The following is a 26,025-nucleotide window of genomic DNA, read 5'->3' as shown; positions in this document are numbered from 1 at the left end:
GCTGGCAGAAAGTCACGGTGCCTATTTGGAACAAAGCTAAGGTCTGGTTTAGGATGGAAGATCTGTAGGAAAATGAGGCAAAGCGAAAGGCAGAAGCGATTCTGGAAAGTTCCTGAAGTGTAATATTACCTCATTTTCCCATGCTTGCAAGTCTGTTGTCAGAACCGATAGAGAGGAGACACAAATACACGTGCTAGGCAGTTTAACGTACAGACTGTAGATAATCTTATAAAGGAGCTTGTCTTTGGGTTTATGGCTTTGTTCTACGCTTCCTGGGCTGTGGTGTGAGTTGTCACAAAATGTCGTCCTCAGCGTCTGTGAACCTTTGGGCAGGAAGCGTTAGCCGTTGTGAGCCAGCGCAGAACTCACACCGCGAGGGGCTTCCGATGATTTAAATGACAAAGGCGCAAAGGTTTCCAGATTTACTCCTTTAGAGTGGAAGTTCTCTGCAGAAAGCCATGAAATGCCTCATCTTCCCGTGATTTATTTTTTTTCTTCATCAAAACAGGTGTGAACAGAACTGAAGGATCACCACGTCCCTTGTCTTAAGGTTTTGGAGTGTTGCATGATTAAATAATAAACGTGTGCTTACATCAAGTACTTTTACCAATTCTACCATTAATTTACAGTAATAACAGTAGCGGAAACATGAGTCTGAAATAGGGGTAAAACCATGTTCCTGACAGTGTTTCTTTACATTTTTCTTGTCTCAGAAAAAGATATAAAATTGTCAAATGTTTAGCACTGATTTTTCTGATCTTTTGAGTAGATTAGATACCTCCCACAATTACGATGTGTTGTGTATAGCTTGAATTTCCTCTTAAAATCAATTCATACAGCCTTCAAAATCCATCATCTTCTTTCTTAATAATCTTCAACATCTCCAGCACAGATAGCAAGCAAAGCACTCTCATAATGCCCTGAAGCAAAATGCTGCAAGAGAGGGGGGGGAAAAAAATAAATCTGTGACTGTATTTCTGTACTGGTTTCAGCTGGGAGAGTTGATGTTCTTGATATTTCCTGTTATGATGCCGAGTTTTCTTGTTAAAGGAAAAGTGTTTTCCTTTGGTACATTGTTTTAGTTGTTTGTTTAGCAGTATTGTGCAGAACCAAGGACGTCTCAGTTTTTCAGCTTGTTGTACTGTCCTGTCACTGTGAGGCTGACTGGTACAAGGAGCTGCGAGGGCACAGAACTGGGACAGCTCTGACCTAAACTGGGCAGAGATGTATCTTGTAACAGCTTGTGGAACTGCAAAACTGAAGGGGACACAGCCCCTGCTTGGCGGCTAGCTGGGCAACCGTCAGCAGGTAGTGAGCAAGTGCATCCTTTTTCTTTGTAAATATATATATGAATACAATTATCTTTGCTGTTATTTTTTCCCATGCTCTTCTGTCTTAAGTTTTATCTCAAACCATAATTTCCCCCCTTTTTTTTTTTGTGTGTGTGTGTGTCCCTCATCCCGTGAGGAGGGGTAACGAGTGAAAGGCAGTGTGTGGTGCTGAGCTGCTGCTGGGTTAAACCACAACAACTTCACTGCAGTTTTTCTTCTGTGTGTGGCAAGGATTGGAGTGTAGTTGTAAGGTTATGTAAAATATTGCAATGTTGTTGTAAGGTTTCTGGGGCAGGACTTTTTAATTTCACATATCTCAGGCTTTGGTTGCTTGGATGCTTACAAGTGATTACCTTGCAAAAAATTTGGTAAGTTCTGTTTAATGCTTCTCAAGGCCAATAGCAAAAACTAATGAGCAGTTCCCTGCAGCTGTTGCACACCTCACAGCTGGAATATAGCAGCATAAAAAAATGCTCAGAGTCTTAGCCATTGTCATTTTTATACTGTTCACCAGTATATCAAAGTTTAACATGCAGAGCAGGAATTCTAGAGGAAGAATTATTCTCAAAGCTGGGATTTAAACATGAGGATAAGACCAAAGGTAACAGGAATCTGGTGTTAGCCTTGCAGGACAGTGCAAAAGATGGTATCAATTAGTGTAAGAAACTTTTTATGAAAAATATTTCTCAGAGTATTTTTTTATATATCACTCCTGCTACTGAGGAGGGACAAAATCATAAAGGTTTGAGAATTTACTGCTTGTTTACCTAGGTAAGCCGGAGACATTGGAAACGTATACTGTGGATATTGTATTTTTTTTTTTAATCCATAGGGATTGAATGGATTTTTCTGAGAGGGCTCTGCAAATAGTTTATATGCTGAATATATCTAGAAGTTATTAGAAACTTACTTTAATATCGTGGAAGAGCGATTTCCCATATCTCTCTTTGTATCGTTGTCGTATAGTCATCAAGTCAATTTCACTCCTGGCAATGAGAATCCTTATGACTGTTTTATTGTGGAACCCAAAATCCTGAAAAAGAGAAGAATACGTGAAAAAACTAGGCGAGCATCTATTGCTCTATTGCCCATCTGTGTATGGTTATTTTACTTCTTTGTGATAGACAATTAATTTGGCTATCTAGGAAGGTACTTAAGGTTTTAAATGCCTAAGTGTTCAGAGGCTTTATTCTACAGATCTCATGTGCCTGAATAATGGAATTCACATCTGTGAGTAGGTATTCTCCATATGTGAGTGTTGTAACTGTACAATGAAGATTTCAAAAGGAAAGGTAGAAACTTTTTCCAGTAGCTATAGATAACCTGTTGTACAATTAGCTGTTGTGACATTGTGGAGTGCATTGAAACTGTATTGAAGTCAATAATCTGTTTCACAAGCTGTTTCCCCCTTGTGAATTCAGTGAGATTTTCTGAATCAATGACTGAATGTACGTAACTTGTATTTCGCTGTTCTTTTTTAAGGGTTTCTAAACGAATATTTGTATTGTAACAGTGTGGAGCATGAAGGCATCCGGTGGTGCTTCAAGTCATCAAAACAACTTTGAAGTCATGATGACCTGCTGAGGTTGTGTAAAGCCAAACTGTTAATTTTATGATCTATTCCTTCATATTGGAATCTCTTTACCCAGAAGGCAAATAGTAAGTGATAATAATAAAGCTGTTTATGGAGAATTTGATGACCCTTAGATGGCTGGATTGAAACCTCTCCTGTAAACCACTGTGATTTCAGACATGAGAATCCAGTGTGAATTTGGTTGTATTGCAGTGCATGTGCAGAAAGCTTTTGTTGTAGTGTGGGCAAGGCCGGGCTGCCAGAGTAGGCACAGTGAAAATCTTGTGTTTGTTCCAGGAGTTGTGCGTTGGCTAAAACAGTTTGTGAAAACAGGGAGAGATGAATTAAAACAGGATGTGGATGTTTATTCTTAATCCTTCAAAACTTTTTCTAGTTCCTTCAGTGCTTCACCCACATTTTCTGTAATCGGTCTCCATAGGACCTTTGAGGAACGTCACTTTTCCTGTAGCTGGTACTTTTGGCAAGCTTTTTTCACCATATGCCAGAAGCCTCTGGGCAATTCAATTTGTGCCTCTTGCCAGTACGTATAGGATTTTCCTTTCCTTTCTCTGCTGTCGCTTGTTGCAGGTTTAGTTAAAGCAGGTGGCAGTAGTGCTGCAAGAGGATGCTGGGGCTCTGCTGAAATGTTGCTGAATGGTTTTGCTCTGTGGTTTGGCCTTGAATCTAATCCTTTGCCTTCCCTGTTCTAAAATGATTCTTAATATTTTACCCATGGCGTCTTTTATGGTGATCTTCTGTAGGTAGCATTTAGAAGATTATACATAAGAGATTGAACTTGATTTTTTTTATGTAAGATAAAATCTTATTTTCACTAATGAATGAAAAACAAAGGAAATGTCTTCACGCTGCTTGTAGGAATAGGTTGTAGGTGTTTCTTTGCGTTTACCTTCATTCTTCTTGGCGTTCGCATGATTTAATGTGATAGTTTTTATACGCCAAGAGAACAGAACCTGCAAATGTTCATAGAGCCACACAAGAACATATGACTATTGGTTTTCAAGTCACACTAATTTATAATGCAATTTGTAATATTTATTGAATTGTGAGGGGGGAAATAATGCGTGGTACAAAAAGTGCACATTTAGTTCTGAACTGCAGGTGGAACTACAATCCAAAGAAAATAAGAGCTGTTAAAAAAAAAAAAAAAGTATTACCAAACAGCTCTCTGAAGGAATCTAAATGTTTGAATTACTGGTGTTAAATTCTGTTACATTCCACTATGTGGGTACTACTGCTTTGAAATGTATTCAGGTGCCAAAAGTGTTAAAGCACGCAGTCCCACCTCAAGGATTGAAGAGATTGGTTTGCAACTATTTGTTTAAGTGTAAGGGAGCAAACAAAAATAGGGAGCTATTTTTTTGTTACGTGGAGAAGAGTGGCTACTTACATGAATTGCATGATGGAGTCTGTAGGCGAAGTAGGAAGGCTTGTCACGGACACAGAGAACTAGGAAAGACATGTTACTACAGGTAAATAGGAAATTATGGTGAAATCACTCTTGTTAGCTTTTGTAGTGCTATCCACAGCTCAACTCAAAATTCAGGTCCCAGTCCATGGCTGTATGCATCGGTTATAAAACTCTGGTACTTATTTGAGATAAGCACTCGTTACATAGAAGGGCTTACTAAAAATCAGTGCATGCTCTCTTGTGACACGTGTGTAGAAATGTTATTAATCTGTAAATGAGCACATGAAGCTTAGAACTTGTTTGCATATCAGTTAAGTCCTGAAAAATTTCCAAATTCAAGGCTGGTTGTGGCTCTGGGCAGCCTGGTCTGCTTGAACCTAGCAGGGGGGGTGAAACTAGATGCACTGTGGTACTTTTTAACCCAGGCCTTTCTGTGATTCTTTGGCTGATTTAAGGTATGTGGAGTCAGTTGCTAATGCATCCATTATTGATGACAGCGAGTTCCTTATCAAATAAAGAAAGATAGTAGTACTGCTCAGTCACAATCTGGTGCTGCACACGTACATTTCTAGATTTACGTGAGCATGGAACAGAAGTTCTGTTCAAGTATCTTTTTCTAATGATTTCTGAACTTTGACTCAAACAACGTAGCAAAGTGGAGAAGAGTATCAGAAAAAGAAAATTCTTTCTATCGTCATCTAGATATTAAGTGTAAAATAATGTGTTGTGTACCTATTGCAACCAGTAATTCTTGAAAATATCCATCGTAGCAGTCATTGATGGCATCTACTAGGTCTTGCCCGGAGATAGTTCGGAACTCCTGGAAAACTTGGGGGAAGAGAAATCTCACTTTGATTCCAGTTCATTAACAGTGATCAACATTCCTCTCCCTCCCCACCCTCCTGATGATAACCCTTGACTGGTTTTTTTCCTATTGATTTGTTCCCAGTGTTTCCTTAAGTCCATATCATGCAACTAAGGCAATCTAAATGAGTAGTCTGAAACCTGGCTTCCAGGACATTCTCTTTATAGGTTCTCTAGTAAGCGATTTAAAATAAATGCATAGCAAAGTGTGTTTTTCACAAATAATAATAATTAATAAATACTCCTGCAGTTCCTGTTTTTAGACCTTGTAAGTATTGCAGGTCAGTAAGACATGTCCCATGCTTCGCTTGGCTGAAGCTGGCCAAATGGTCATAGATCATGAGAAGCCATCACACAGTATGCCTAACATGTCTCTGTGCAGACATGGGCATTGTCTGGGCTTACGTATACTCCAGTACAGTGCATGCTTACTTAAGCCTTAGGAAAGCAGGAGATTTTTGGTGACTGCAAATGACAAAACTTAAAGTGAACTACATTACAGGCAGAACCCTCAAAGTCTTGTGCAGTGGGGGAATAGTAGCATGGCCAGGTGTGTTACATTAGTTCATCCCATGATCACCATCCTTACAGAAGTTGTGACAGAATTACTTGGTTAATTCATGACACCGCAGTAGTTTTGAGCTACTGTTAGAAGTTGGCAGAAGAAGTACAACTGCCTGTGCAATGATGGACTTGTCACCAAGCAGGCTTTTCCACAGCAGAACAAAACATATCTCAAACATGTCATCAAGCAGATGAGTTTCTTAACTGCAGTGGAAGATTTCCCTTTTTTTTTTTTTTTTCCAATCTGTAATTATTCCTGACTGTCTAGTTTCAAATAAAAGCACCCCGCTATGTTTCTGTGTGTTTGTGCTCTTCAAGATAGAGCAGATGTGGACTGTGCAAGTCTCCCCCTTGAAACTTGCAGTCATCGGACACAGTTCAATTTTGCTTTACTTCCAAAATCCCATCAGAGAGATTCTGAAAGCTCCAAGTGTTCACAGTTATGGTTCAGGCTCATATTCTGCTGCTCACTGAGCTTGATATATAAACCATGGCCTTATTAGCAAGTCAGATGTTTCCTTTACGCTGTATGGTCAAAGAGCACTGGGTTACCCATCCACAACTGCTGGTAACTCCTGTTGCACAGGATCATTTGCAGCATGTTTTTGTGTTCGCCTGTTCTCTGCTGACAGGCTTCCCATAGAATCTGTTATACCAGAAAAAGAAAAAAATGCAGAAGATTTTAAATAATTCTGAATCACTTTTCAACATCAACATTTGCTCTTTTTTTTTAATGTGAGACCTGCCCACATCTGCCTGTTTTTACCATTGCATCCTGAGCAGCTGTAGCAGGATCTGCATATCCTTCCATTCTTGTTCCCTGGGGGGGAAGAAAAATTATGTTTCACTTCTTGAGATATATGCAAGAAAAACACTGAATCAATATAGTAGTTGAATTGTTAACTGTGGAAAATATCCTCAAATTTCAATTTACAGCTTCATGTCTTCTGAAAAGAGGAAACTGAAATAGCAGACTGTTATGAGAGGAAAAAATCATGGAAGTAGAGAAACTTGCCCGGTAAACCCATCCCATTATTAGTCTGATGTTAAGTGACGTTTTAGCACCTCCCAGTGCTGTGAGTGCTCTATTGTTTACTGTAACTATCAGAGAAAAGCAAGCAGAAGGGTAGTATTTATCATTGACTGCTTGTTTCCTATCACTGTGTGTATTGCCAGGAGAATTTTTTCTCCATCGTTGTCTACAATTAAGGTCTAAGTCTAAAAACTGTTTGACAACTTTGCTACATAAGCCAAAGAAGAGCGCTTTGGACATTGCCATGTATTTAGTAGCTTTTCAGTTACATAAAGCAAGATGGTGTGTTTAAGGAAGCACACTATGATCTGAATTACATAGCAGTTAGAAAAAGGAAAAAGCAGACACGTTTAGGAATTACTTTTTTAACCTTAATTGTCTTCTGAGGATATGAATCAGCCCTGATTGCCAACTCTTCAGTAGTCTCAAGCTATATGCTGCCATTGCCTTAATGATATGTGTTTGAAGCAACTTACTTGAGAATTTACAATTGCTTTTCTGTGCATGTGATCATGAGGACTGAAATTATGCATCATCTGTCAACTCTTGGAATGACTGCTTTGTAGTTCTTTCCTGTTAAAAGTGTTCAGTTGTATTGTAATAGAATTGTAAGAATTTCACGTAGCTAAGAGCAGAATTCCTACTAAGAAGATCAATTACCTGAAGGAAATCATGCTGGGGTGACCACGTAAAGTGATGTGGGTGCAGGGGAAAAAGACAAGTGGGCAGGAAGATGCATGGTGCTCCATGTAAGGTAAGTGCCCACTGCCTCCAGTACCGGTTGACAGTGACTCATGTTGGCACAGTTAGCTGGTGAATCCCATGCAACACTTGATCTTTTTTTAAATACTAGGAAATGTTTCTATTTCAGTTTGTACACAGCAAACAGTGTAAAAATCTTCTCTTTATCATACGAGAACATTGACTAACGTGAAGTTGTAACTCGTAAAATTTATGTAGGGATTACTATTTCAGAATCATTTCCATCCAGAGGATTTTGCTAGTGTACATTCATTGGTAGCAGGTTTCTGTAGATTCTGATTTGCCTTGGTGTTCATATCAAAACCACAATGACTGTGCTAAAGCAATTGAACAGTTGGTTACCTGTGTCTGAAACACAGTGGCTGCTGTTTGCAGTCAGATGTGTGCCTCATCAGCCCAGAGATTTACTAGAAATCAAAGCAGTGTGTTTCCAAAAAACCCCAACAACCTAAGGATACATTGGAAATGTTGCTTTAGAATAATTTTCTGTGAGTTACATAGCGTTGGAACTGATGAAATATCACGGACTTATAATATAGACTCTGTCCAGACATGGATGATTCAGTTAGCAGTCTTCAAAGATACACAGTATAGGTTAGTAAAATTGCAATTTCCTGCAACCATTCTTTATCAAATAGCAGTTAGACTTCCTTAGCTGAGAAGCGGCTGATATCAGGTGTCCGTAGGTGTGTAGAAAATAAGGAGCAATGAGTTAATCTGGTGTTGCTAATTTTAAAGTTATTCTCTTTATATGTAAAAATTTCTCATGGGTTGGGTAAAGGCAAGAAGTTGCCTAGATTAAAGCTCTTCAGTTTTTAAGCATGTAGGAATTTTCATTATTAGGGGAAAAGCTCTCCAATATTAGGTGAAATTTCTCATTTATAGTTTCTACCTTGGAAACATTCACCCTTAATGTGTCTGCCTCAGTGATACCTAATGTGATTTCATATCTTAGAAACACTTTCCCAAACATGCAAACATACATAGAGATGTAAATGCAATTCGTGTTGCTGCCATTAGTTTTGTCATCATTTGTCACTCTGGTTTTCAATGAGCATGTTGACTGCAATGAGAACAGGAACTTGTGTTCTCAGGAAGATCACTACTGCAGTTTGGTAATGCTGAGTCAAAGCTGCTGTGTGATCGTAGTTCTTCTGGCTGCATTCTTGTGTACTGTGATTTTAGCATAAGGATCAGTGCAAATAACGTAATGCTTAAAACAAGGAACTGCCTGGTGCTGTCTTTAATAGATGTGTGGCTATGTCTGCATTTTTCGTGTACAGGCTGGATGTTGAGCTGTCAATTTTAAAAACAGGAGAAACAGAGCTTTAAAAACAAACTCTAATTTGTACTTGACTGCAGACTCCTTTAGAAATGAAACTGGTTGAGTCAGCACTTGTGTATCCTGGGCCTTTCTAATAAAACGTTGATCTTTGCCTCCATCTGAAAAATGAAGTTAAAGTAGGCGGAAGAATTCCAGCTCTCTTCCTCCTCTACTCTTTCCACTCTCTTGTTCAGAAGTGTACTCGTGTTGAGCTGACGTTAGCTGCAGTTACTTTACAGTTTAAGATTTCTTGAATTATATCAGAAGTCACTCTAAATTTTTTTATATGCATATTATTTATTCTATTTACAGTACCTGAGCGAGGTTCATCAGAGTATCTCTGAAGTGACCAGAAGTCTCAGAATCAATATCTTGTTGAAGATCGCTGTTGTATTCTGGATTGAGACAAAAATGTGTCACCTGAATACATAAAAAAACGAATGTGCTCTGAATGTTACGTATGAAAATAAACAAACAAAGGGTAAATAGGGTGCAAATACACACTTGTTTTCTAAAGGTATTAAAAATCATTCCACAGGAGCTCATGCAGGTTCTGCAAGGACCTCACCACGGAGGGTTTCCTCCCTGCCAAGGCCTCAGCCACCTCAGCGGCTCGCCCATCCTCCTGCCTGCGCCTGGCAGCCCTGCGCCTGCTGCAGCTGTGTGACTGTGGGATACTGAGAAGCTCTGGCTCAAGGGAGGTGAGCTGAGTATTCAGCCCGAGGAAGCACTTTGTGAGAAAAACAGTTGATGCACTGGGAAAAATGTGTGCCTAAGTTTATGAAAATCCCCAGATGTGGCTGCTGGCTATTTAAAACATACTAGGCAGCAATACATCTCCAAGTACTATGAGACACATTCAACTTGATTCATTTTGCTTCAGCTTCTTAAAAATAATTATGAAGGGGGAGGAAGAGGGAGGGAACCGTGCTGAGAAGTCACTTTAGTAATTTAGTTCCTTTGCTCATGCTAATACATCCAGCCTAATGCACATACTAGAGCTGCTGTTGTACACTGGCAAAATACATTACGTGTTAAGTAGGCTTATTTCATCTGGAATATCTCCATATTTGACCTTGAGGCTAATATGTCAATTAGACACTTCTCTTCTGTGTTTACTCCCTGTGCAGGAGGAAGTAAATTTGAAGTCATTAGGAACCACAGCTTTTAGAAGACAGATCAGCTTTATTAGACGTAACAAAAGACTGTACAGTTTCTTCTGGAGCAGTGTATGGTGTGCCTTTGCTTAGTGTGCCTGTTCAAAAAGAAATTGACTTAAAGTTAATAGTAGCAACTTATACAACAAATACGCTCCTACTTTGGATTTCAGAATATCTGTTAGTAAGTGGGGAAAGAAGCAAGACTGCTGTGGACAGAAACAATGGGAAGAATTTTAGAGCTTGAATAAGAACTTAGGGGTTACTGAGAGAAATCAGACGCAGAGATTGAGTATATGTGCCAGGAAGCGTTCAAGGCGGTCTGAAATGGATAAGAAAACCAGTTCTGGGATGTGCCTTCCCACCTTTAGGGATCTGGCAGTTTAGGAATTTCCTAAGCAAGTATTTGTAAGGAATGATTATTTTTAATAACCAAGAGCAAAGTTGTTTTGTAAGAATTTTTCAAGTCCTTTTTGATTCAGTTGGTACCAGTTTGTGCTTTTGGTTTTAATATTGCCACGCAGCAGTGGACTTCACCATTTAATTGCACGGTGTTTGAACAAAAAAAACCAAAAAAAAAAAAAAAACACCAAAAAAACCCAAACTAAACATTTTAAAAAAACTTCTTGTATGTCAGTGTACTGTGAAACATCTTTCTAACAGTTTATCAAACATTTAAATAGATTAAAAATCACTTGATCGTGTATTAAGTAATACAAACAGTGACCATGTGTCTGAGTAGCTGTTAATTGGGCCAATACCTTCAGTGCATGCCAGAGCTCATGGGCATCATAGGATGCAGGTGGATACATGAGGCCAACCATGACTTCTTTGAAGTGATGTGAGAGATTGTCTTTCAGGTCTGTCATCAAATCCTTAACAAAAACACACAGGATTAATTCAGCAGTCACACTTCATAAAAAGCAGCTTAAAAATAGTAGCAGTTTTCTTTGTGAAGGAATGAAGTTGAACTGTCTGAGATGGAGTTACCTAAGATTAAGGAACATAAGTCTTTTAAAATAGAACCTGCTCCTTTTAATAGTACTTGTGAGATAGCAGTAGACAGAGAAGCAAGTAAACTGTATAGATTGGTTGGTTTTTGGTTCATTGGAATACAGGAGAAAATTTAGGGGTTCAAATGCAACTGCTCCTTAAGGGCTTGTAAATGTGAATACCACAGCACAGCATTTGCAGCTTCCCATGGCAGATTCCCTGTCTGAATCTGCAAGAGCTGAGCCCTCAGAAGTTAAATCCTGTAACACACAGCTATTTCCTTCCTTTCTTCTGGGCTATTCACCATGTAATTAATATAAAAGATCATTCTTAAAAAATCATCGTAGTACGTAAAACTACCTATTCTGGATTACTGGAAGGCTGTGTGCTCCAGTTTATATATATAAAATATTCAAAATGAGTTTGCTACTTTGGACAGATGTTGGATTAATAAAAGGAAAGCCTCCTCACTTGCCTTGGATTTGACTAACGGAAGAGAGTTTCCTTCCCACTCTCCCCTTTCCCAGCAGCATCCCTTGAAACATGGCAAATGCCGTAAGCCTGTTAGCTGTGTCTCATGGAGAGGATACTTTGCTGGTTCGTGTACAGTTCTGGGCAGCTATCAGATAGGCTCTGACCGAAGTCTGCGATTGTAGGATTACCAGAAATGATTCCTGTGATACAAACTTCACTTATCGGAGAGGTTTTTTTTTTTTCCAGCCTGTATTTTACCTTTGATGCACATCTTAATATAATTAAATCAGTTGTTAAACTGGGAATGAAGGAGGACAAATACAGATTAAAAGTTGGATTTGCGAGGAAGAAACACACAGTATTCACTGTATGCATTCTTTTTAGTTGTTTTAGGTCTTTAGGTCTGTGAGCACTAGCTTTATAGGGATGTAGGTTAATTGGCGATGGCTGAAGGAGACAAAATAATTGATGATGTGTTTTAATAAGGATTTAGGTATTTCTGTCATACTTTTAGTCTGGACTTAAAAAGAAAATCCAAGCAGATAATTAGTGAGCAAATCAATAGTTGTTCTGTGCTCGGAGAAAAATGGCAGACCTCACTCCATTTCTGACAGATGGTTGGCAGTTTTTTAGTAGCACATCGTTAGTGGTATTTCTTGGTCATCTCTATGTATGAAAGAAAGAAATTAAAAATGAAAAAATGACTTTTTTCATGGGCTTTTGTTTCAGTGGGCTTTTTTTGTTGTTGTTAAAATGCTAGGTGTAGTAAAAACATGTTAAAACATTTGAGAGAAAAGGTTAAAGGAACATTTTGTGAGAAAGACCAAGGAATGAAATGGTGAAAAATTATTATCAGCCTACTGGAAGTCTCTGCTCTGGTCTTTGTGCTGAAGAGGAGGAGCATAGTTTGAACTGGCTCTTCTTTTTTTTTTTTTTTTTTTTTTTTTTAAGGAAAGACAGCAATGCCATCTGTTTTATTTTTTAATGCGTTATTCTTTTGTTCTCTTCTGAAATTATTTTGGTCAATAAGTCTCTTGCTATGTTTTCCAAAATCTTAAAAAAGTATTTGACGACCACTCGAAAATGGAGGAAGAAATCAGTCTTTCCAAAAATCCTTGCTGGAATGTACGTATGGAAGAGGAAACTTTGCACGTCCTTTTTTCTGCCTTGTTTTGTGGCAGACGCTCTGCTTTGAAAATGACATTTAGAAACCTTCAAATGCGTGCATGGTTACATGAGCAAAGTTGCGTGCCAACCTTTTGGTGCCACTCAGTGGTTTGCCAGGTTTCTAATTGTACTGGTGACCTGAGAGAAAGGCTGACCAGCTGTACTGGAAGCAGAAGGGACAGAGGTAAGGAAAGAAAGCGCAGCTTGGTTCTATCATACCCTGCCATACATGTCTCTGTATGCCTCAGCAATCATGAGCCGCTGTGCATTGCAGCGCTGTGTGAGGATGTCAATCAGCACGTCTTTTTCACAACCTGCAGATAAACCAGACGCAGATTCTCAGTTGACAAATTGTTATTTATTTAGGCTTCTGATTTTCCTGTTTTATTCAAGAATACAAACTAAATTTCTTGAAACAAAAACAGACCAGCAAATTGATATTCTGCCAGTATTTACTGAATCAGTTGTATGTGCTTTGCATATGTTTCTTTCACTTGCTGGTGTACTATCAGCAATTAGTTAAATATTCTGTTATTATCAGATACATTGCTGTATGGGAACTGCTGCATCACGGCCTGAACCTCTGATCACCTGAGGTGAGCCGTGAGTCAGCCAGAGGAGCACAGGTGAAGGCAATTCCTAGACCTATTTAAGAGCTGGCTACCAGTGGGGAAGGATCTCTGCTGGAGATCTGCTCTGCTGGAGTTTTGTGAGTGAGCCCAGGATAGGGGTAAGCCTTCTGTTTATTCTCTTGTGTTATCATAGTCTGCTTTGCCTCACTCTCTTGTTTATTTTGTGATTGTAACATCCTAATATTCTTTGATTATACACATCACCGTCTCTCTCAAGTGAAATGGATTTGAAGCCATCCGTGGAACAGATCCCAGCTTTCATTTGTTCAGAACTAGGCACGATAAAAGGATTTGTGGCCGAGCCATATTCGTATGCCTTCCTGATATTGATTAAATTGTCATTTGAGGATTAGAGATCTTTTAAATGGGAATGACAAGAAGAATCAAGCCATTTGTTGGACAAATGAAAGCTACGTGTTTTCAGAGAAACTACAGAAATTAAATTATGAAGTTTTAAAGTATATTTTATTTTAAAAATCAGTTTCTGAGTGCACTTATTATTACAATAACTGCTCAGGAAAAAGAAGTTGATGATTAACATGTTTTGAAAATTACTTTATCATTTTTGAATTTTTTCTATCCCAGAAGATGGCTCTTGGTTACTTCAGGTAGTTCAGTGTTTCAGTGTCATTCCAGCAGAAACATGTCTGCAAGCATAAATCAATTTATTTTATTACACTTAGAAGTAAGTTTGGGTACAAAGCATGGAGATCAGCTAGCATCTGACTAGAGAAAGATACTTGGATGCTTCTACAAATCACTGTTCTATATGCACATATAGATATAAGCTGTGTATTTTTCTCAGCTTAGGCTGGTTTTGTCATATGATCTACGAGTGGTGGGCTCCATTTTGGCACAAATATAATTGGATATTGGGTACGATCAAAATTTTTCTTTGAGTAAGTTTGCAGATGAAATCTGTGTCTGCTCATTATGCAGGAAGTTCAGTAGTTCTTCCTTGTAGTCCATCTAGCCGAAATTACAGTGGCTTCTTGTGCTACACTGGTTTCATGTCAGTTTCATTCATTGCCATCGAACTCACAAAATGCATGCGTTACTGTATCCCTGTGCTTAAGGCTTTCCTTTACTATTCAAAAGATAATTGTCACTGACTTTCTGTATAGTTTTACTATAGAGATGGTATAAACTAAGGTGGATTCAAGAAATTTTTTAATGCCTAAATAATTTTACTTGTTTGTTGGTTTTTTTTTTTTGTTTTTTTTTTTTTTTTTAAAATAATGCCATTGGTATTAATAGGGTAATGTGTGTATGGCAACTGTTAAGTCACAGCCTGAATCACTGATTGATCGCCTGAAGGAAGCACTGAGTCTTCTGAAGATCACTCCTCTGTGGAGCCCTTCTCGTGAACCCAGGTCTTTGGATACAGGTGAGCATTCCTTCCCTGTTTGTTTCTTTTCCTATGTTTGCCATGATAACCATTCTAGCTGTAACACCAACCGTAACACTAAGTGACTGAACCTCTTCAAGAGAATGAATGTTGTGTGGAGATAGTGGGGGTGTCAGGACTTAGGAAGACTTGAATTGCTGTAAGCTGAGCATCGTATTTTGCCAGCTCTCTTTGAGACTAGAACTTTGTTTTGTTCTTTGCCAGGCAGAGTTTAAAGTAGGGCTACTGCGTGTGTGTTTGCAGCAGTAAATGGAGAGAATCATCCTTGTATTGTCACATTAGCAGCATTGCATTACAAGTGCTGGTTGAAGTCTGACAAAGTAAGTACAGCTTTGTAATGAACTTAAAGGTCCTTCATGTTGTTCTTAGTAATACTCACTTAGTGGTGTTTTGATTGACTTAAAGACTAAAACCTCACTTTTCTGTTCAAGAAACTGAACAGGATGCTGGATTTGGTGCTGTACAGTCTTGTGAAAATCTTAGGATGTAAAAAAGAGTTCTGATACAGGCGACAGTCTTAATGTGAGTTAAGTGTTTAACAGGATAATTAAAAAGAAATCGTCCTTAGAACCTTCAGCAATACGAAGTGTGCAGCTGTAAACAAATAAGGAACAGAAAGAAATGGTTTGCTGAACATATTGTGATTTGTAGGCTGAAAGCAAAACTTAACTCCAGAGGGGAAGGTTATCAATGCTGTAAACACTTCTCCATTTGTTTTTATTTCTCGATGACTGTTACTGTGAAAGACACAACAATCTCTGCTTCTAGCTGATGTTGGGGTTACAGCTAAAAATGATTCCAGTTTTGACCTTCACTGTAGTGACAAGTTTTCATTTTCTCATGGAAAACATTTGCTATTATCAGTGTTGGTATACGTTTCAGGTTAATTTTAATTAGTTCTGAGCTCGTGCAAATGCCTGACTTGCTTGGGTATCACCGGTGAATCTTACTGTGATACCTTGAAGAATCACCACCTATGTGTTGATGTTTGTATTATTGTGGGTATATATACATTTAGTTTGTGTTGCATTGTAATAAATGGTGTTAGAATATGCCATGATACTTACTGATTCCCTGTAGGGCTCCTCCTAGTGACTGAGCATCCATAACAGGGTTGAAATTTGGAGCTGGAAGAATGGTTCCTTGGGTCTGCTAAAGGAGAAAGAAGCCTTTAATTGCAATGCTTTATATTTTTTAACTGCATATATGATTCAAGTGAGAATCAACAACCACATAAGATTAAAACTTTGGCTTTATGGGGAAAAGTATGTTAATTTACAGGGAAGAACTTGTAGCAAACCTTTCTAAGCCAGAGCGTATTTAAGCTAGGCTTGAACAAACAAAATACGTTATTAATGTGTTTTGTTCTCATTGAAATGTAGTCACAGTTTTGTTTCTATTTCTCAAACCTTTCTGAAAATATTCTTCTGTCTTTTGAAGTTAATCTTTGTTATCCGTGTTAGTCTTGAGTTTCTCTTGATATTTCTAATTTGAAAGGACTGGTGAGAAAATAATGAAGTATGTAGGTTGCTTACCAAGCCAGTAATTTTAAAAGAAATTATGTTGGGATGGAGTGTGGGCTGTCTTTCTGTCATGCTATGCGGAAGTCAACATGATTTCTCTGGTTGCTTTTTAACTGATTAAGTTATTCTCAGTTGGTTCCCAGTGATACTTGGTTTCATACGGTGTTTCATGTTTTGCCAAAGCCGTGAATACAAAATAGAATTGATTTCCTCGTTTTAATAGGATCACAGATCTGCACAGGTGAAAATAACTCAGGTTCATCTGCTCTGAGCTCTGTACTCAGTTAACCCCTTCAGCTCTTCTGAGGATTAACCTGCCTTTTCAGGCTCACCCTGCATAACAGTTGTCTTTTGTAATGATTTCTGTCAGAGTAAATACGTTTGATTAAACTGAACTTGATGACTTGAAATGTTCAATAAAAAAAATGGGGTAAAACTTACAAATGAAAATGATGGATTCATACAAACATCTCTTAGAATTAGGAGGTCAACTGATGATATTAATTACTGTATGGGAACTGCTGAGTTAAGGGCTGAACCTCTGATTGATCACCTGAGGAGAGCCATGAGTCAGCCAGAGGAGTACAGGTGAAGGCAATTCAGCTGTGCTGCTCCTAGACCTGTTTAAGAGCTGGCTACCAGTGGGGAAGGATTTCTTCTGGAGATCTGCTCTGCTCGTGTTTTGTGAGTGAGCCCAGGATAGGGGTAAGCCTTCTATTTATCCTCTTTTGTTCTCGTAGTCTGCTTTGCCTCACTCTCTTGTTTATTTTGTGATTATAGCATCCTAATATTCTTTGTTTATACAATTACTGTCTTTATTTTCTTATTTTATGTTCACTTGAAACGTTTTGTCTATGTTGCCTTCATCAGTAATGCCTTACACATACTGCTTTAGTGTGTGGTCACTAGTGGTGTGCTTCCTTGGCTTACAGTTCTAGTCAAGGATTTAAAAAGCAACGAGCAAGAAGTGGATATGTTTGAAGAGAAGGAAAACATAATTTCTTGATACCAAGCAGATAACTGTATGGGCAAACAAATTATTGGTGGCTTAGTGACGGAAAGAATGTAGCATCAGAAATTTGAGGTTTTGAAGGAGTTACTTTGCGTAAGAAAGGAAATATTTGCTGATAGACGAGCATCTTCCTGCAGTTGACTCTTGATTTTAAATACTATCTCCTACATTTACAACCAAGCATAACATTCAGTGTCATTATACTTGTTAAAAACAATCAGGGAAAATATGATAAGGAGAGCAACTCTGGCTTTAGAGACGAGACCATGTCAATTTATATGAGGTGATACATCACATTGTACTTAAAATGAATTTCAGACTTTATCTATTTTCCATGTTCTCTTCCCCCTTCAGTCCATGTATCCTGGGTCTCACTGCTCACATAGCACATCTGTTGGTTGAGATTGGCTTCAGAAATGATTTTTAACCTCGTGGCTTTCTGTTTTCTTACAGTACGTGTGCTCTTCAAATGTTGTTCACCAGAAATCCCCTGGACATGTGCTATTTGCAGGAGTTCAAGTGCTCTTTGACCACGTGGGACATGAGGTGCACGTTGAGGTAATTATTTTCACTTTTCCTTTGCTAGCATGTCAAGTAATGCTGAGAGTCAAAGATAGGTCTCCCAGGAGGCAGGAATGTGTGAACTCTCTGGCTGATATCTAATGTAACTTGACAAGCCACCCTGAAAGTTACTGATAAATGAAATCACTGTAGAAAGAATTGCTAGAAGACACTGTTAGAATGCAGAATCAAGAAATGTATGTTGATATATGCTCTGAGTTAGGAAAATTGAATTTAGCTTTCTGCCTCTAATTCATGCTTCTCAGAATGTCTGAGCCACTAGAACAGCTCATCAATCTTGAGAAGGAGGAAATAAGTCCAAAACCATACTGTTACCAAATATTATGCTAGAACTGCCAAAAGAGAATGGTTTTCTTTAAATGAGAATAATAATCAAGAATGATAGGTTGTGAATGGAATTTGAGTAGCAGATACAAGATTCAGAGGCTTTTAGCTTGGAGTATAAACCTGTGGTAGGAAGGATGAGCTTATCTGACATCCTGTTAAAGCACTCTGTGACCATGTCACTGTACCTGCTGGTCAGAAGGAGAGAAAATCTAGCAGGTGTATGTATTTATCTAAATCTGATTTAAAATAGCAGTGCTGGCTCTTCATTTTGGCAACAGCTGTGGACAGGTTCATTATCCAGAAAGACTGGTTATCTCAGTATTTCTTTCACCAACTCAGGTTTGTAGTGTTAAAGCAAACGATCTTTTTGGCATTTCTGATCACAAATCAATGAATGCTTTAACAGTGGATTCCCGTGTAGTTCTTGGAACTACATTTTCAAATTTGCATCTCCATGAAACCATCAAAATCAGAAAAGGCATCATATGAATATTTGCAAAATTATAGTAGAGGAATCAATGATAACAACAGTACTTTCAGATATACAGATTTTCAGGCTGTTAAGGTTTTCACAGCTCTTGTAGTAAGTCTTTCAGTCTTTCAGGAATTGTTTGCTTCCATTATCTATGGTTAGAGAATTTCTACTGCCCTGTTTTGAAGTAGGGCATTTATAAGTTTATTTTAAGTCTAAGTTTATGAATGGACTCAATTCTCTTAAGGTTCAGCTGAGCTGCTGCTTCTTGTGAGCATTCACCACCACTGCTTCAGGTTTACCTTTAGCAGATGAAATGCAATCTAGTGAACACCTGTGTCCTACTAAGGATTTGGTTTAAGTCATGATGCTTTTAAGTAGAATCTAATTAAATATGGAGGTTCCTCTTGAGATGAAGCACCTACCTGTTACTCACTTCTAAAGAAATCAAAATTGAATTAGCATTGTTCTGTATTGTACGGGTTGTAATTAGCACCTAAGACAATTGTGCCAGTGTTAGTCCTGATGAGGATTTTCAGTGGACATCATCTGTGTATTTTCAGGGTTGTTTCCCACCCAATTCAGTGCTCTGCCCACGTTTTCCCAAGTAAGATTGAGGTTTTACAGTTCATACACCATCAGAATCCTCAGAGGGAATTCCTGCGTTTTGATTTCTTGCTGTTGGTGTAAGCTGCAGTTATTGTTGCGATGTACCTTTAGGAAAGTATTCTGCTGTTTTGTGTTGTATATGCAGTCTGACCCTTAAGAAAATTGATTCCAGCACAGCCTATGTCATTTTTATGGAAGTAATTGCAAGGTCATTTCAGGTTTTTGCTGAGTTTGTGGAGTCGCCCCTAGTTCATCTCCTTCAGGAGATTATTAAACTTAATAAACTTTATTTCACATGTTTTCATGGAGTGGGTCACAACCAAACCCTATAGAAAACTGGTGATTTTGAGTCTGAACTCAGCATGGTCATGCAGTAACAGCTCACAGGTTGCTGTGTGCTGTAACCAGTTCTTTTCTGCTCTGTACCGAAGAATCCCAGTGAGCTGTGTGTCAGTGACTGTGCAAGGCAATTCAAGGTAATTTACTGGCAGTGGAGACAAAGATCGGTCTTTGAAAGGTACAGACGTGTCAGTGCCTCTCTGAAGTCAATCCTGTGCAGGGTGTCTGTACCCTTGTCAAAGAGGGCAGAGCCTTAATGCTGTACTTCAGAGGCAATAGAGGTGGTCCTGCTGCGGTGACAAGACACTACAGAGCAAGTGAAAAGGAGGAAAACCTGCTTCAAAAGCAACATGAAAATCCAAGGGGTTGATTTTTCTGGGCAAGTGACTCTTCTCGTGTCCTTTGGCATAGTGTTGTGTGGAGGGTGAAAGCATGGAAGAGATGGTGCAGTTTTAAGTTGTTGACTAAGTTTGATTGCTGCAATCTGTAGTAAGACAGAAGCCAGAGGGCTGTGGCAGGCATTTTGCTCATTGAAGTTTTGTTGCAGTCTCCTAGTAGTTCAAAAGTGCATGTGGTTACAGTGGTAGATTGCTCGATGTTCATGAATACAGTCAGGAAATGGATGAAAACAAAGACCTCCTTGGCAAAGCTGCCAGTCAGATTTCATAGCTTAGGGCCCTAGGGTACGAATCTGTGCTTCCTAGGTAAGTTATTAAGAGGGGTTTGTATGTCCAACCATGCAGAGGTAATGTATGTGTAACAGCGAGGATCAGCACTGTGTGTTCAGAAAGGGCAGGGCAGTAGAGGCATTTGTTTACTGGATGAAATTACAGCAGACTGAATGTTGAACAGAGAGCAGGTAACTGCAGAGGAATTGTTTGCTTCCATTATCTATGGATAGAGAATTTCTACTGCCCTGTTTTGAAGGAGAGCGTTTATAAGGTTGTGTTAACACCTGACTATGGTTATCGTACTGTTGTTTCACTTCATACATTTTTATTGGTCAGCTGTGATTGACCAATAAATCCATATAATTGAGGAAAGCTCTAAGGAGATGAGTAAGAGGGATATGCTTATGAAGCTCAGTGTTGTAGGAATACATTATAGATAGCGGTAATGGGAGTCACAGGGTTGTGGAACTATAGGGACACAGGGTTGTGTTCTTGTAAGTATATTGCTATATTGTTCTTGTAAGTTGTAAGTATAACTTTGTTATTTTCTATATTTTGTGTAGTTAAATCATAAATCCGGTGAGATTGACTTTTGATCAGGTATATTTTATTGAACGTTAATGTTGTTCTCCACTTGCAGAGTGTCAGAAAAAAACATGCTTGGAAGCCTTTGATCTCTGACAACTTTGCTTATACACTGTATTTCTTTATTTCCGTGACTCCTGAGAAGCAGAGAAAAATTAACAGTGTGATCTCATATTTTTTTTTCTGTTCACCTTAAAATGGTCACTACAGGTTATTGAGTCATTCCTATTATATAGCAGAAGAAGCTGAGGACAGTGCCTTAGAATGGGATACAGACACTGTGGAGCAATAAGAGGCAATAGAGAAAGTAAATTTGATCACCCCTTCTCACAACAGGCGACTGACTGCTCAACGGAAGTGCAGTGCTTATCTGCATAGATACTGCTCCCTTGGCTGAGTGAGGTGAGGTGGAGCCAGGATTCACCCCTTCTGATCTCTCAGGTGCGCTGCACTGCAAACCAAGCCTTAGTGCTTTCTCTGAACCTGAGTTGAACATGTCTGAGTGTGTCCTATGGCTGCCAAATAAATGGAATTTAGAGGTTCACAGACGTGAGGGTGAAAAAAAATACTAATTGACATAGGTGCCAAAATGCAAAACGGATGAGATAGGCGAGAGGGCAAAACGTGGGACAAAAATGAAAGGCCTAAGATTCATGCTCCCATTATCTATCATGGATTTCATGCTTAAATGAGAATTATATTGCTGTTTATTGTGAGGAGAAATTGTATTGCGTGTCAGAGTTAGAGCTGCAGCAGTGACTTTGTGGTTTTGTCAATGCCGTCCAAAGAGAAGCCAGAAGTGCTTCATTTTTCTTCACTGAGTTTGGTTCCTTTAAATACAGTGTTCTTAGACTTACAGAAGTAAAGCAGAACAGTGAATTCTGAAGTACCAGAAGTGTTCTTATAGGTTAAGAAGAGCTGGAATGTGTTTTTGGGTCATTTAACATTCTTTGTACTAGGACAAGGATGTAATCTATCCAGGTCCTTTCCAAGTTAGCTACTGGCTAAGGAGGAGATGCTTTGTTCTGGCTGAATCCTAGCTTTGTACTATATGACTAAGGGTAAGCCAATGACTTCAATGGCATTGGAGTTGTACCTGCCATTTGTTTTTAATCAGAAGAGTAAATTGGTTCTTGCTTCCACTGGGCAGTGTTCTCACAGATCTCGGAAAGGATTGTCATTCAGCTGCCAGGTATTACAGAAATTCACAAGTTTGGTGTTACTGATAAGGACATGTAGATGGATGGTTATAAGATGGCCACGTTTTCTGAAGAAGGTAGGGGGAAGATACCTGGTACAGTTCACTGAAATAATGTGGGAAAACTGTGCAATTTAAAACATTAGTTTAATTTTTGTATCTGTGTTCTAACATCCCACATAATAATGTTTTATTTCTTTCTAAGAAAGAAATCTGGGAGATGCCACATCGATGAATCTGGAAGATATCACATCCACACTTCTAATAGTAAAGCAAACAAATCTCCAGGGGTGGTTCTGTGGTTTTAACTTCAAGGATTTTAACTTTTTTGACTTCAGTATGTTGTTGTATCTTCCTGTGGCCCTGTTGAGCACTAAGTAAATCTATTTGCTCGCGTATGTGCATTTACCTTTTGAAAGTAAGTGATTCCAAAGCAGCTGTGCTGTCAGTACAGGTTCTGCAGTACTGGTGGAATTTAATCAAAATGGAGAGCAGACTGAAAAGGAACTGTAAGATAATTATTAAGGCTGAAAAATCATACTTGAAATCTAGCTTCCTTCTGTAGAAGGAAGTTACAACTTCTCCTGAGCAAAGCCATAAGAGGTTCAACGAAAGTATCCATTAAAACTGAGACTGTTTTTATCAATGGTATGATAAGTAAAGTTCAGGCAGTTCCATCTTGTGATGGAAAAAGCAATCTCAAGTATGAACAGCCTTCTAATAATATTTATTCATTAGGTCATTCTGCTGATAGCAAACAATCAAAAGTCAGATTCCTCAGTCTGAATGTTTCCCATGGGAAAAATGTACTAAAATAAAATGCTTACTTTAATAGCTAACTACGTGCTCTGTTATAGCTATACTTCTGCACCTATGTCCTTTGTGTGCACCTTTGTTATTTAAAAAACTGTTCATAAATAGTTTTTTTTTTCTAAGAGTTACTGTATGCATTACATGTTTTTGGAATTATGGAACAATGTATGAATTGGGAGAGATGCATTTAAATGTAGAGACCTCAGTCTTTCTGCAGAGCATCCTGTCTTTACCTGTATTTGTATTTTAGAGAGGATGCAAATGTCTTTTCTAGTTTGTGGTAGTTGGAACTCTTTGGTCTCTGGCAGTTGGTACTGGGGGAAGGGGGTATTACCTGTCTGTGATCTTAGATAATGAAGTTGCATAGAGCTGCTGAATCAGTCAGAATTGCTGCTGTGTGTTATCTGCATCTCCCTCTTAGTCTAGGTTGACTCCATCCTGTCCAGTATTCCACATACAGTGTATGCGGATGTACTTACAACATAAAGAGTAAGATAATCTTATAGAATCAACTATACTTTAAATACCACTAATCCCTTTTTTATGTTTCTTGCATTTCCAAATCAGTGGCACATTAACATATTGGAAGTCTTTGAAAAATACGTGAAGTGTACTATTTAGACTTAGACTCAATTAAGGTCATGCTTAATGAGCATAGATAAGAAACGAATGGACTTAGCCTATCACTGCATCCTATGCAGATCCTGCGCTTTCTGCTTGTGATTTGCCCAAGCTCTTAGAAGAGCACTTTGCTGTTGCTTTGTTGCTGAATCTCAGGTGTTGTTCTGTAACTAACTTCATTTTGAAGAGCAAGCAAACATCAGGGGAGGGTGCTTGCTTGAACTCCATGCTACAACTCCCCGTTCTTTCTCCCCAGCTGCAGTCTGCTGTACTGGTTGGGAACCTCTGAGCTAGCTCATACTAATCCCCTTCAGTTTTTCTCCCCTCCCAGCTCACAACATGCAGGGGAAGCAGGAATTAAGATTAAGAACTTGCTTATCCTGAGAACCCACTGAAAAAAAAAATCTATTTTTTTATTAAGAGAAAATGTGTAGTCAGATTTTCTCAGTTTTATGGGATGGAGTTACATCACATTGTCTACATTTGATTAATACTTTTTTTTTCCTCTCTGAAATTGAGGGGAAAAGTATTTGGAAACAGGTGAAATAGGCCTGGTATCCTCATTATTTATTTTGGGGTTTTTTGGTGGAGTTTGAAGGACCATGCTAGGAACTTAAGTTCTGTGTCTGCTAAAGTCAGTCTTGTGAGCTGAAATAATGCAGAGTATGATGGTATCAAGGGAAGTCTAAAGCAGCTGGGATAGTCATCCCACACAGTTAAAAATTAAAATAAAATCTATCAGATTTTCTGACAATGCTGCCAGACTCTTGCAGTGTTTTTATCTTGTATGGTTTACTAATTTTAATGAAATAAAAAAGTTAAAACTCATCCTGTAAGTTATCTTTTACTACCTTTAACACCAAGCAGCACGTAATTTGAAGATGGAATGTCAGTCCTTTAAACACAATTGGTCTTGATAAATCAGTAGAGGAAATGAAACTCTAGCTGAAGAGCATCTACTAGATTATTCAGGTAGAGTAATTGTACTTGTCTTGCTATAATCGTCAGAAACAGGCTGTTATTTACAGAAAGAGAGAGTGGAAAAGAAGGAAATCCCTCTTTGGTTATTAACTGGCTTAATTAACAGTGGAAGATCTCAAATTGTAGAAGACCAAACACATCAGTAAAACCCATTCAGTATCTAGTTCTATTGAAAGACAAATATATTCAATACAGTTTCATAGGAAGAAATAATTTACTGGTGAGATTGGAATAATTAAGGCGATTATGCTTTCAAATAAAATAAGGATAAAAATTGTCTTTTCTTTAGAAAATATTGCATTGATCAGTAATGTATTTAGAATGCATATGCAAAAAGCATTTGAGATGACTTAGATTTGACTCATTATTCCTATTAATAATTAATGGAAGAACATGAAATGATCAGAATCGCAGGTACAGTTGCAGTTAAAATAATTATCAGTATCCCAGGTGCAAAAAACCATTTTATGCTTGGCTGTCAGAAAATAATAACTAATGGTAGCTTTCAGAATGAGGCATTAAAACTGCGGTTTGAACTTTCTTGAGATCAAATGAAATTATTTTATGTATTACTATGATTAATTAGTATTTTTTCTTGTGCTTTTATCTCTTTCACAGGAATCACTTGTTAGCTTCAAAATATTTTTCATGTTGTGAACCAAACCAAATGCTTATGAGTGCTGAAGTTAGTTACTTTATGCAGCTATACAGACTGAGAATTGAGACCCACTGAAAAATACTGGTGGTTTTATACGCCTGCATTGATCTCATTGGAACAACTCATTTCATAGAATTTGGCTGCAGTGTGTCATTTTGTGCCAGCATCTTAGTGCAAGCGTAGAAGACCCACAAATAGAGACTCACAGTCAGGTAACGTGAACTGGTAATTCTGTTTACTTACTCTTCATTTCAGACACGTTATGGATACTGTCAGTAACGCCAGAATTGCACACAGCACAAATAAATTAACTTACAGATTAATCTGTATTGGTGAAGGAAAATGAGTTCAAACATGTCAGCTAGTCAGAAGCAATAAAACTGTAGGAAAACTTATAATTATACTCACGTAAGCTCCACAATACATTGTGATGCAAGCCTTCTGTTGAGATGAAAATAGTAACTTTCCTGAAATAAAGCTAATGGTTTAGTAAACTAAATTATTACAATTAACTCTTAGTGCATTTTAGAGAAGTAAGAGAAATCATCCGATGCAACTGCTGCCAAGCTCTTTGGGCTCCAAGGTGACCATGGAGCAGGAGCAGTGCTTGGTACTGCGTGTCCTCAGGTTTTATGGGTTCCTTGTGTACTTAGTCATTAATCTTCTGTGAATAAATATGATTGTAGCGTGAGTGAATAGAGTCATTAGCACAACACCCTCTGCTGTGTTGATTTTAAAAATCAGAATTCAGCTAGACGCAGAAGGAAATGTTCTCCTACAGCAAGTGCTTGTTGTTAATTATTTACGTTTCAGATGGGATCTGGTTTAGCTCTTGTCTCTTTTCTTCTACACAGTGCACTACTTAGTCAAATACATACTTTTAGCTTGCATGCTTAGAAAAATACTGTATTCCCTGCAGCACC

General features: G+C 38.4%; 1 protein-coding gene across 1 annotated transcript; it reads right to left on the bottom strand.

The window, feature by feature from the left end:
• Window positions 1–864: 864 nt before the first annotated feature.
• ANXA10 (annexin A10) lies at window positions 865–25,528 on the bottom strand (the record flags this gene model as incomplete). The annotated part of the gene is given in 13 exon segments (XM_079534580.1): window positions 865–933; window positions 2,242–2,364; window positions 4,313–4,371; window positions 5,066–5,161; window positions 6,314–6,407; window positions 6,528–6,581; window positions 9,196–9,275; window positions 9,912–9,924; window positions 9,928–10,002; window positions 10,799–10,912; window positions 12,891–12,985; window positions 15,779–15,863; window positions 25,511–25,528. Coding segments are annotated over 13 exon segments (975 nt in total).
• Between the last annotated feature and the right edge of the window lie 497 nt (window positions 25,529–26,025).

Source organism: Tetrao urogallus (genome assembly GCF_951394365.1).
Source record: "Tetrao urogallus genome assembly, chromosome: 4".
NCBI lineage: Eukaryota > Metazoa > Chordata > Aves > Galliformes > Phasianidae > Tetrao > Tetrao urogallus.
This window is presented reverse-complemented; position numbering and strand designations above follow the sequence as displayed.